The 13,536-nt window shown below is 38.8% G+C and overlaps 1 protein-coding gene across 6 annotated transcripts; it reads right to left on the bottom strand.

The window, feature by feature from the left end:
- Nucleotides 1-308: 308 nt before the first annotated feature.
- LOC104099127 (protein WVD2-like 7) lies at nt 309-6,408 on the bottom strand. 6 transcript variants are annotated; one of them, XM_009606032.4, is made up of 8 exons: nt 6,242-6,408; nt 5,543-5,589; nt 4,713-5,321; nt 4,066-4,575; nt 3,874-3,938; nt 2,406-2,480; nt 1,503-1,596; nt 309-836 (listed from the first exon to the last, which is right to left on the bottom strand). In XM_009606032.4, the coding sequence occupies exons 1-8, from the start codon at nt 6,399-6,401 to the stop codon at nt 792-794; spliced, it is 1,605 nt and encodes a 534-aa protein (XP_009604327.1). In that variant the 5' UTR covers nt 6,402-6,408; the 3' UTR covers nt 309-791. The 6 variants fall into 6 exon arrangements, with proteins under 6 accessions (XP_009604327.1, XP_009604332.1, XP_009604331.1 ...); XM_009606037.4 differs by lacking the exon at nt 6,242-6,408 and adding an exon at nt 5,958-6,078; XM_009606036.4 differs by lacking the exon at nt 6,242-6,408 and adding an exon at nt 5,958-5,976 and having other exon boundaries at nt 5,543-5,655.
- Between the last annotated feature and the right edge of the window lie 7,128 nt (nt 6,409-13,536).

The following is a 13,536-nucleotide window of genomic DNA, read 5'->3' as shown; positions in this document are numbered from 1 at the left end:
TGAACCAAACGAGCTCTAAATCAAGTAAACGAACCAATTTTTCATTTTGATTTAGATGAAAGATGTAGCTTTAATTTTATAAATGAACTTAATGATTAGCTATTTTATATTAAATCTAAATATTTTCCTTTTCATAAGAAGTAGTAACTAATTCATTTATAACTTTTCTTTAATAATTAATCCCTTTTCTGGTTATATTTACCGTTGAGTACCACCCTCTTCATGTTATATTAATCCATTGTTCTTGCGAATCAAATCTAGACTTCCATATCTAAATAAACCTAGTATAAGAGAATAGGTGGCCGCTGTAGCTTCAATCTCCTTCACACCAGCCTAATAATATGGTAAGATTGCATTGGGACGTGGATTACTTCTCACCCCATTATACAATTAAGTCTAAACCATCTACATTCCTAAACTCGATACTACAACAAATCCTTACAATTATAGATATCACTTCCCAGATACACTTTTATACACATTCTACTATGATGTATACTGCTACTCTACTCAATGTCTTAACCAGGGAGGTTGGAGTTTAAACTATGTAAAAGAACAAGATAGTCAATTCAGTAGTCCAGCACAGTGTAAATACACCAGAATTACGAGAATATAGACTGCTGGCCTGGCAGTTCCAGAAGATGATTCTTGCCTAAGCATGGTCAATTCTTCAGACGTTTCTTCTTCTTCATGCAAGCATAACTCATCCCGGGGAGCATTTCATCTACAAAAGTGTCATGCTGATGCTGAAGGTCGTGTTTTCAGCCTACTAGAGATATACGCCAACAACTTCAACTATTTGATCTGAGACGGTGGATCTTAGCTTTGGTGGCATCCTGCATAGTTAAAACATCAAATTGAGCTTAACATATAGACGATTTAAAATAGATAAAATAAAGGACTCTCCCGCTCCAGTCGCATAGAAGACCTTAGGCATAATGGGTGATTGGGCCTCAGGCACATTGTATGTTGCTGCCTATACAATAGCCGCAAAAAGTGAAATTTGTCTGACAGTTTTAATATACCTCCCTATACCAAGTTATATATGATTTGTTATGCAGCTAGGACAGTGCAAAAGTTCTTACTAGTTTGAAAATAACTTTGGCAGTTTCATTTTATTAATTTGCTTGTCCATGGTGAAAATCAAAATTTAACTGTAAACTGGATAGTTTACAATACACTTTTTAGAGGATTGAATTTGACTAGCGAAGAGCATAACAAAGATGACTGTTGCAATATTGATGATAATAAAGAACCCTTGACAGAAGTGGTTAGAGTGAGCTTCTTGGGAAGGAGAAAAAGAAGGGAAAAATAATTTTTTTAAGTGTGAAGATGAGTCGTTTGTTCCGGAAAACTTGCCTCAAGTGTGAAAACAGTTCTCCAACTAAAGATGTATATTATTTTGGATACCTAAATACTTAGGGGAAAAAAAAGGGGAGTTTGTTGACTAACTTGAAGAAAAGAAAGTAGGATGCAAAATCAAGGTTGGAATTCGCTAATACCTCCTTCAATTTATCGGTTGATCTATCAGTTCGTTGACCAGCAGGTCTGACAGTGTTCACATTTTTCCTCTCTATACCAGCATCTTTAGGCGCCCTGCTCCAAACCAACCATTAAAAGTTTTAACTTCTCAAACAATGCTGTTTAATCAGAATCTCTGTTTCAGACCATAGTGGGATATTACATGAATGAGGCCAGCTATAAGTAGTTGAAAGCGTGTAGCTAGACCTATTTTTATTTACAAAGACCATGTAGCTATATCTTCCTCTAAACAGCGCTACAAAGGCAGGCAGTCTCAGTCAGCGTGTTTGGCGAGTTAGTTCAAGAGTTAACTATGTTTGTTTCTTCAAAGGTTTCAGAGCAGGATCCAGTGTACTTCAAAGGTTCGGGGGTCAATTCCTGAAAACTCCCCTCCACACACACACTCTCTCCTGGCACCTCAAGTGCTATTGGGGTTGTTCTCATCTACTCCTGTTTTTCTTTTCTAATTTATGGGATGGGGTTTTATTATTTTTGATTAAATTAAAGACCAGTTGCTTTGGTGGTAATAGAAGATTGAAGAATTACTTTTAGAAAAAGTTAAAAGAATAGGTCCCAAGAAACCATCATTTACCACAGTTTAAACTTGAACTTCAGATAACAACAAAGACCCCAAAACCCCCTTCCGCCGTCCAAATAAAACACATAGAGAGGCAGAGTCGGCCATCCTCAAAACAGAATGCCATCGCCATCTATATTATCTTCCGCAAAAGAAACAAGAAAAGGCTGGAGCTGAAGATGATGAAAGTTTTGTAGATTTTTTTTTTTTTAATAAATTATGCAAAAGGCTAAGGTCCAATGTACTCCTCATTTAGCATAGTCAAGTAACCTGATCACAATTCATAAAAGAATGTTAGAGATCTTACCTAGATGACAGAGAGTTTGATCTAGTCCCTGATTGGCCTTTTTGAGAGATAACCTTTTCTGGTGTTTTCCTTAACCTGTTATTGAATCAAACAGTTATTGGCATGTTTCAATGAATTCCGACATACTGCTATAATTGATCTGAAGTCAACTAAGATGAGGATAAGATGCAGTACGGGTACCAACAAGAACAAGAATAACACCAAAAGAGGAGGTACAACAAAATCTAAATATGCAATGAATACCATTTGAAGTTCTAGTAGTTGGCTTTGGATCCTCAATACATTCTTGGGCCAGCTATGAAACCATTAAGAACGAGAATGCAGCTAAATAAGCGGTAAACATGGATTTATAATATTATTAAAGTTCAATCATTTTGATTTAGATCCTCAACTACATTCTGGTCTATCAATCACTACACCACTCACATAGAATCGTCACCTATCCACCCACATAGCCTTCATTACTAGACAGCTAATCTGCAGCATGATAAGAGACAACTTTCATTTGCTCAAGACACTTTTCGTCATTGTTCATTTGTCAAAAGAAACCCCCACCGCGGCTTAAAAGTGGTCCTCCTGACAAGGCAGATTTGGTCCATGTTTCTTTACATTTATGGAGTCCAATGTGTCATGCCGGGAAGTATCAAGCTTGCTCTATGCTGCTGGTGTAAACAGATCTTTTCTAATAGCAGCAGACAGTTGTGGAATGCTGTTCCTAATTGCATATTCTGGACTACTTGTTTGGAGAGAAATAATAGGTGATTCGACGATAAGAGGGACAATATTTCAATTGTAAAAGCTAGATGTTTAAAAAGTCTCTATCTGTGGAGTAAGGAGAGTATTGTTTCTGACAGACTCATTGTTAGATCTTCTTCAGTCCTTCAATCTATAGAAGGATGCTCGCCTTTCAATTGTAATCTTTCAGTACCTTCTTGGTGCTACTTCTACCTTTTCATCTTAAAAAAGGTGATCCTCCTCCTGATCGTCCCGAACAACAGTAGAAAAGGCGTCATTTGACGGCATTTGCGTCTGATACCTAAGGCAGATTTCCCTATTGATTATCAACAACTCATGAGGTAACAGGCACACAACATGGAATATTCTTGGCCAAGATTCTGATAGTGTGGGAAAAGGATAGTTACCTCTACATCATATTGAAGTTCATTTCTTGTCTTTGTCTATTCGAAATTTTACGAAGATTAGGATAGATATGATTTCCATTACTCAATATTTGGATGGAGGAGAGGTATCAATCCTATGTGACCGTACTATGGTATGTAAGACTAAATTTTATAGAAAATTCTCAGGCAACCTTTTGAAATGCAGGAGTAATACTGAGTTTTCATTATCCATCTTTAGACTAATATACGTTGATACACGAGGATACCAAAAAAGTTGTAGGTAAGAGCTCAAAGAACTAGCATGTGTTATTTGCACTTGCAGTAGAAAGAAAGCAATCGATATTTACCTTTCAACCTCCTTTCTAGGAGTCAAAGAAGTTGAAATCTTTTGCTCTGATCTCTTAGACGATACCTGACCAAACATGGACCAGAAGCTGCACATTAGTGATAGGAAATATAATTGGGTAGTATGAAGACGACAAAACAAATACGTAGAGACAATAGAATTCTTTAAGAATGAACCTAATTGAATAATCAACCTGCTTTGATCCACTATATTTCATATCCAGATCAGGTTTTTCTTGGTTGAAACTGTTTTGAAATGCCCTAAATGCTCGTTTGACAATGTCCTTATCCCCCATTGTCTCCATGATCAAAGATTTTCTCATTGTAGTATTAGAAGCTGTAGAATTTGGTGGACCAAGACTGAGAGACATGTGCAATGATGTGGGAGCTACCCTCCTTTTCTCAAGAGTGGGAGAATTTTTGCTCCTTTGCAATGTTGAACCATTAAACTTTTTGTTCGAGGATTGAGAAGGCGATATGAATGATCTAGAAAGTACTTTATTGGTTTGTGCCGCAGGAGTATTGCTGCTTCGTTGATACGACACCCCATTCACCTTCTTCACTGATGGTTGAGATGAAGAAGTAACCATGGTAGTCGAAATCGGTTTTGATGTTGGAGTGGAAATTCTTGAAGATTTTGTCACAGGTGATACAATTTTCTTCTTTGTTCCAGCTGCTATCCTATCCTCTATTGTTGGATGTACCTGAACATGAACAAGAAACAATTGAAAACAGGAAATGGAAACTTGAACAGAGAGAGTACCGAATAAATTAAATGAAAGGAGTTTGGATCGACAAATAACTTGTAACACCGATAGCCAGAGAAGTGCCAAAAGTTCACCTTTCGAGCCGTATTCTTCAGATTTGGTTTTGGTTTTGGGGTTTTGCTTTTTGGCTCATTATCAAATCGTCGAATCACTTTCGGATTATCTTGAGATCCTCTTTCAGAACTCTGTTCTTCAACCTTGGGAACATCTCCATCGTCACTTGTTTTCAAGCTATTCACCTCCATATCAACAGAAGCATCCTCTTTTGGCTCATCAACAGAATCACTATTATTCACATCAGTTCTTGTCGTTTCCTCTTCACCTTCTGTAGCAGATCTTTCAAAATCAAAATGACTATCAGACACCTCTGTGCTTTCTCTATAATCTTGAAATTGGGATTCATCCAATATTGTAGGCAGAGATTCAATTAGCTTTTCTTGCTCTAATTGTTGCTTTTCTTGCTCTATTTGCTCCATCTTCTGAGCAGCAATCTTCTGGTAGTGTGCTTCAAAATAGGCCTTCTTCTGAGCTACTGATCCAAGTGTTTTACACTTGTCAACTTCTTCAAGATACTTGTTTGGTGAGAAAGATGACCATTTCTCCCAAGAAAGTGCATCATTCTCATACTTTCCAAATGAAACTGATACTTCAAGTGTAGGACTTGAGCCATTTAACTCACCCATCTGTTCATCAATAAATAATTCATACTATAACAATAATTTTAGACAAGAAATCAAAAATGACAACTCACTAAGATTTAAGAAAAAAATAATCTTAAATCTCCAATAATGAGGGAAAATGAATCAACAATCACCAACAAACAGAAAAGTTTTCAAAGAATCATTATCTGAAATAAATTAAAATGGGCCACTTCCAAATGATAAAAAGAGCATAAAAAATTTACCTTGGTCTCAACAACTGGAGTTTCTGCAATGGATTCACCCATTAATCCTAGAATCAAGAATTGCCAATGAGCAAAGTTATCACAAGATTACATTACAATATACAAAACATAGCCTGAAACAAGAATGGGCAATTCAGCAACTCTGAAAAGAAGGAGATCAAAGTAATAAAGAAAGATAGAAGAGTAAGACATTTGCAACCAGTCAATGCATGCCCATGTGCTGTGTTTTCCACTAACCCCCTGTTGCTTTATTTACATATTATTACATTTATTTATTATTTCAAAGAAATACTAAGAAATAATCAGTTTTCCGGGTCTTCTGGAAACTGCTAAGAAATCATAACCTTAATCATCAAGACAGATATTTGCAAAGGAAACAAAAAACAAACACTAAAGATGCTTAAACTTCTCATACAAATACAAAAGTTGTGCCATCTTTTTACTTCAAGTCCTCTTTCTAGTGGCAGAAACTTTTTATTTTCTTTTTTCTCCTTTCCCCACAAAGCAGATAAAGTTGAAAATCATAAAGATTTGAGTCAACATAATGACAAATCAAATGATAAAATCAAGAAAGTGAATTGTTTTTTACTGGTCGTTACCTAAAACAGTTTTAGTGCAAAGACAAGAAAGCGAAATTTTTTTTACTGGTCGTTACCTAAAACAGTTTTAGTGCAAAGACAAGAAAGTGACAGGGCTAACCAAAGATAATGAACAGATCTGTGACAAGAAGAGTTGAAGTTATAGAAATAGTAAAGGAAGGACCACTAAGAAAACACACAAAGTACACAACAGTGCAAACGAACAGAGCGAGGAAGATTCTTCTCTTCTTCTTTTTTTCAAGATTAATAATGGAGGCCATGGGACACGTGTGGTCCCTCCCAAATTAATTTGTTGAACTAATTCATAACGTAACCGTTAAAATTCGTGAAACCAGGTAATTTTTATAGACCGATGGTAAGAATGACTATATTGTATGGGGCGAAGTGTTGGCCGGTCAAAATATTTTATGTCCAGAAAATAAAAGTGGCGGAGATAAGGATGTTGAGGTGAATGTACGGGCATACCAGGTTAGATAAAATTAGAAATGAAATTATTCGGGATAAGGTGGGTGTAGCCCCTGTGGAGGACAAGATACGGGAGGCGAGAATTAGATGGTTCGGGCATGTGAAGAGCAGAGACACTGATGCTCCGGTGAGGAAGTGTGAGAGACTGGCATGGGAGGGTCAACAGAGAGGTAGAGGCAGGCCGAAGAAGAATTGGGGAGAGATGATTAGGCAAGATATGGCGTTGCTCCAGCTCACTGAGGACATGACCATGGATAGGAATATGTAGAGGTTGAGAATAAAGGTAAAGGGTTAGGTGGCCGAGTGTCATCCTTGTTTGTAGCAGTAGCTTTGATACACCACTTGGTGCCCTCCGTATTTTTTTAGTACCCCTAGTCTTCTGTGACTACTTGTTGTTGTCTTGTGTTTCGGTTTTCTGATTGCATTACCTTTTGCTAGTTTTGTATTTTTGATTTGGTTGTGAGATCGGTTTGCTTGTTATTGCCCCTTCCCTCTCCCCTTACTGAGCCGAGGGTATCGGAAATATCATCTCCGCCTTTTTAAAGGCAGGGGTAAGATTTGTGTATACTCTACTCTCCCCAGACCCCACACTACTGGAAAATATCAATATTCCGACCACCATTTTCCGTCGAAATTTTTCAGTCAAAATTTTTCAGTGGGAAAGCTGTCAAATTCTAGTAGTGGCCACTTATTGGACTACACTGGGTATGTTGTTGTTACTCCTCGGGACAAAACTGCATTACACTTCGTTGTAAAAGGGATTATACATATGTTGTCACCCTTGTTTGAAAAACAAATCCGATAGTTCAGAAAATAAATCAGTAAAGGAAAAGTATAAATTGCTATGAAATTGTATGCATGGCAACAGCTTATAAAATCACGAGTCAGACATCTTATTTCATATTCTCTGACTGGTACACCCTCTTTTGATTATCATTAATTTCATTTCATAATTGACTTTATAGTTATAGTAATAAGTGTTACTAGCAATCCTTGTGGCAAATAATTAAGTGTTGTCAAGCAAGACGTACGTTCTAGACTTTCCATAGTTTCCCACTTTAGATCTCATGTTTAAGAAGGCCCAAAAAGTACTAGCCGAATGGAAAATAGGAAGGGTGAAGGTGCGTGGTCCCAATTTCTTATACAGCTGTTGGCGCTGCCCGAAGAGTTGGACGGTAGCCATAAATCAATACATGGCCATTATAGAAAAAAATTCCGGTACAACAAAAGAAATTCCTAATGCAATTTAATTGAAACAGTCCGTCTTACAATGCAAAGGAAAGAGCTTATTCTCTACAAGGAAATCAGCCTTTGAAAGTAAAGCTTAAAACAAATCAATTGAACTCCATTTCAAACAAAGAAGATAATTAGAGAATCATATCGCTTAATGCAGGAAATAGGTGCCTATAGGGGTGGGGATTAGCTATTTCCTGGAAAATACATTTGGTATCTCATTTGATGTGTAGGAATTTCCAAAGGGCTTATAATATTCTGAATCACTTCATTTATTGCTTTAAGATTTTGGATATATTGAATACTCACATTTTCTTGTACTGCTATCAACGTAGGCTTACGTGTCAGTCACATTAGGTTTTCCGCTTAGATAAAAACTATGAAACAAGTTTGCGTAGTTTAAAAATGAAATTAATACAATATCGCGAAATGACCGCTCTCACTTAATTTGGCTCATACCTTGATGCCAAGCTAGCGTTTGGCCATAGATTTTTAAATTTATTCTGAAAAATCTGATTTGGGTGAAGTTTGGTTTGAAAATAAAAATGTGTTTGGACATCTGTCTTGGGTGAAGTTTGGTTTGGAAAAACATGAAACATGACTTATACCCACAAGTTCTAAAAACTATCACAAATACCCAACAGTACAATTATCAATAACATTCATTATATTATCGCAAACCATAGTCCTGAACATAAATAAATTTGATACAAAACTATCATTTTTATAATGAATTACACGATACACTATCAAATGAGCGAGAAGACGAAGCAACATCGTTACAAAATAATAAATGATGGGCTTTTTTATAAAATAAAAAAGTTTGGGACAATTTTTAAAAAAATATAATAGTGATATTTTGGCCCAAAACCAGCTATTGGGCTGGTTTTGGGATTTGGGACTTGGGATTTGGCCAAAATATAAGCAAAATTTATGGTCAAACATATGTTTGCCAAATAAAACTCAAGTTTATTTTGACAAAATCGGGTCCTAAAACTCAGACATTACTTAATAAAGGTGCAAGGCTAATGGAAGTACCGAAACTACAACAAGAGTTGTCGCATAGAAAAAAGAATTCTTGACATAAAACCGCACATTATTAATTTAATATTTAATTTACCATTTTGTTCTCCACTATGATATTCGCAATACTTATATGAGAATATATGTATTACATATAAATATATATGACATACGAATATTTGCAATACATGCGTATAACATCTAAAGTGACCAAAACCCTAAAAGTAGTTGTCTTGTTTTAGTAATTAAAAATAAAACTTTTAAATAAAATTTAAAAACATGATAGTATAAAATAGTACGAATCCTTAATATTTTTAATCTAAAGTGTTTCAACTAGAATTTTTATAAGTATGTAATTAGCAAAATTATCCTTTAGTATTATAATCTCTCGATATTATTAATATTGTTTGTGAACCAAAAAACTCCTAAGCAAATAAAAATCAATCTTGAGTTAGAGTAGTGTATACGGGTAAAATCGAGCCCGTTGAACATCTCGGTTTCCAGGTAAGACAAACGGGAGTGGAACGTGATCATAAGGAATCGGAGTCTGGGCGAAAAACCTCTCACATTGGGGATCGAGCATAACATCCGCCCTCAGAAGCATCGGGGCCACATCTCCCGGGTCCGATTCGAGTCTCTCAACTTCAGAGAGCATTACCAAGCGGCCGAAAACGACTAACAAAGAGCCGTGATATCCGTGCCCAACCGGATGGCACGGCGAAATCTCTGCCCGTATCAGCAGTGAATTAGTGATTAGCATAAAGAAAGATTTTTACCCCTTCTTAGAATTGTACTTAGGGTGAAACTCCTCTACTATATAAAGGGGAAACTAACTGTTCATTAAACACATTGTAACACGCATATCAAGGCAATATACTCTTATTCTCTCTGTTATTCAAAATTCTTGCTTTTCTTCATCAGTCCTTCATTAGTATGAGTCTGGGATCGAAGGCAGGCACTTCGTTGAGCCGTTACTGAGTCCGAGATCACTCTCCTTATTGGTTTGACAATTTATCACGTCGTTTACTTGTTTAATCTGACGTCATTTATCATTTGCATTAAATTAATCCGCATATCCTTAAAATCACATATAAATTCAATTGTTATCCGCTTTTGAGGGTAAACAGTTTGGCGTCCACCGTAGGGCTAAGGATAATAGTGGCCATTTGATACAAATTTCCATAACGCACTCTATTATGCACTTGTTCTTTGAGCTTTTAATTTCAGGTCAAATTAAAAATGCCAAACTCTCAATCTGCCCATTTGAACGTTGATGCTGAATCTGGCCACCATGGCGAGAACAATAATGTGGTTCCAGCAACGAGGTGCCCCCTGTTGACCCCAACGGAGTTCCAGTCGGGGACCCGATCGATGCTAACTCACATGTGGCTATCGAAGCGAACTTGCCTACCGACCCCAAAAACAGCATTCGCGGGGAGCCCGATCGATAGCCCGAAGTACACACGACGTCAAAGGTGATGAGATCAACTTGAGGGTGATCTTCGAAATGTTACAGGCTCAACAGGCAGTGATAGCCCAGTTACAGAATCAAAGTCACGCCCCCAGTAGAGTTGAGCCCGAACTGTCCCGGAAAAATACTCGCAGAAATGAACCGGCCACAAAAAGGTCGGGTGAAGCTGAACCCAGGACCAACCCCGAGATAATAAAGATACTTGAGGAACTGACAAAATGGATGGAATCGGGAGAAAATAAAATCGAAGCCAACGACAAAAAAGTGGAGACCTATAGCTCCTGAGTTGATCAAATCCCAGGAGTACCCCCGATATTGAAAGGCTTGGATTCCAAGAAGTTTGTCCAAAAATCTTTCCCTCCGATCGCAGCTCCGAAACCGATCCCAAAGAAGTTCTGTATGCCCGAAATCCCAAAGTATAACGGGACCACGGATCCGAATGAACACGTGACCTCCTACACGTGTGCCATCAAGGGAAATGACTTGGAAGATGACGAAATCGAGTCGGTTCTACTGAAAAAGTTCGGGGAAACCCTGTCTAAAGGAGCAATGATATGGTATCACAACCTGACCCTAATTCCATTGATTCGTTTGCTATGTTTGCGTATGCCTTCATAAAATTTCATGCCGGGGCCATCAAAGTCAAGACCAGAAAATCAAACCTCTTTAAGATCAAGTAAAGAGATAACAAAATGCTCAGGGAGTTCGTGTTGAGGTTTCAAATGGAAATGATGGATTTGCCCCCCGGTTGCGGACGATTGGGCTGTTCAAGCATTCACTCAAGGACTCAACCCCCAAAGCTCTATGGCTTCACAACAGCTGAAACAAAATTTGATAGAGTACCCAGCGGTAACTTGGGCTAACGTCCATAACAGATACCAATCGAAAATCATTGTGGAGGATGATCCCATTAGAAGTAATGACAAGTCTAAAAGAGTCGTCGATCATAAACCAAGACCGAGTAGAGATCGGTACCAACCATATAACGGAGATCGAAGGGGTAGTGGATCCGGACATAACCCAATGAGGAATGAAAAAAGAAGCGACCAAGGTCATAATAACCGGGGACTCATGAGAAAAAATGGTTTCGACAGACCAATCGAGTCTATGGAGGCACCGAGGTTATCGGAGTACAACTTCACCGTCGATGCTGCCGGCATCGTATCATCCATCGGGCGCATCAAAGATACTAAGTGTCCTTGGCCATTGCAGTCTGATCCTGCCCAAAGAGACCCCAACCTGATGTGTAAGTATCATGGCACCCACGGTCACAGGACCGAAGACTGCCGACATCTGAGAGAAGAAGTGGCCCGGTTATTCAATAACGAACACCTCCAGGAGTTTCTGAGTGATTGAGCTAAAAATCACTTCAGGAATAGGGACTCCAACAAGCAAACCGAGCAAGAGGAACCTCAGCACGTCATCAACATGATCATCGGTGGAGTCTATATCCTATAGGTGCCAATGCTGAAGCGCACTAAGGTGTCCATTACAAGGGAAAAGCGAACACGAGATTACATGTCGGAGGGGATCATTTCTTTCAACGATGAACACGCCAAAGGCATCGTCCAGCCGCATAACGATGCCCTGGTAATTTCTGTACTCATAAATAAATCTCAAGTTAAGCGTGTGTTGATTGATCCAGGTAGCTCGGCCAATATCATCAGATCGAGGGTCGTAGAGCAGCTGGGTCTACAAGACCAAATAGTGCCAGCGGTCTGTGTCTTAAATGGATTCAACATGGCATGTGAAACTACTAAAAGGGAGATAATCCTGCCGGTAAACTCCACCGGAACTATTCAAGAGACAAAGTTCTACGTCATCGAGGGGGATATGAGGTACAACGCTCTATTCGGAAGGCCATGGATTCACAACATGAGGGAAATACCCTCGACTCTACACCGGGCATTGAAGTTCCCCACACCAGGAGGGATCAAAATAGTTTACAGAGAACAGTCGGCCGTAAAATAAATGTTCGTGGTCGATGAGGTGATCCCGGTGTCCGCCCTCTCAACATCAAAGAACCCGGGGTCAGTTAGGAAGGAAGAAATTAAATAGCAATCACCGACACTGGCCCCGACCGAGCCGGAAAAATAAAAAGAAGAAGAGGATGATGATTACGGAGTTCCCAGGTCGTTCATCGCCCCTGACGATTCTGATGCCACCAAGTCAACGGTTGAGGAGCTGGAGCAAGTCATATTGATTGAACACTTGCCCGATCGGAAGGTATACCTGCGCACGGGGTTAACTCCAAGCTCAAGAAAAAACTCATTGAATTCCTTATGGCTAACATAGATTGTTTCTCTTGGTCCCATCTTGATACGACAGTGATCCCGCCAGAAATAACTACTCATAAGCTGAGCTTGGATCCGAAGTTCCACCCGGTTAAAAAAAAAAAGAGGAGGCCTTAGTCCGAAGTCAAGCATGCATTCATCAAAGACGAGGTATCCAAACTCCTTAAAATAGGTTCCATTCGGGAAGTTAAGTACTCAGATTGGTTAGCTAATGTAGTGGTAGTGCCTAAAAGGTAAATAAATTAAAAATGTTGTAGATTACAAAGATTTGAATAAGACATACCCTAAGGACTCTTTTACTTTGCCTAACATCGATCGCATGATTGGTGCGACGGCCGGCCACGAGATACTCAGCTTTCTCGATGCCTATTCTGGGTACAACCAGATCCGGATGGACTCGGGCGACCAAGAAAAAACTTCCTTCATCACTAAATATGACACCTATTGTTATAACGTAATGTCGTTCGGACTAAAAAATATCGGTGCCACTTACCAATGCCTAGTAAACCGGATGTTCGAAGAGCAAATAGGAAAATCAATGGAAGTTTACATTGACGACATGTTAGTTAAGTCCCTGCGAGCAGAGAACCATTTGGAACATTTGCAGGAAACCTTCAACATACTGAAGAAATACAATATGAAGTTGAACCCGGAGAAATGTGCATTCGAGGTCGGGTCCGGGAAGTTCATTGGATTCATGGTGTCCAACCAGGGAATCGAGATCAATCCCGACAAAATCAAAGTTATAGAAAATATCACCATGGTGGACAATGTCAAGGACTTTCAAAGGCTAACCGGGCGTATAGCCGCCCTGGGTCGGTTCATATCAAGGTCCTCCGATAAGAGCCATTGGTTCTTCTCATTATTGAAGAACAAGAATAACTTTTCGTGGACCTCGGGGCGCTAGCA

This window comes from Nicotiana tomentosiformis, chromosome 4, assembly GCF_000390325.3.
Source record: "Nicotiana tomentosiformis chromosome 4, ASM39032v3, whole genome shotgun sequence".
Classification (NCBI taxonomy): domain Eukaryota; kingdom Viridiplantae; phylum Streptophyta; class Magnoliopsida; order Solanales; family Solanaceae; genus Nicotiana; species Nicotiana tomentosiformis.
The sequence above is the reverse complement of the archived record's forward strand: the minus strand, read 5'-3'. Positions and strand labels throughout refer to the sequence as shown.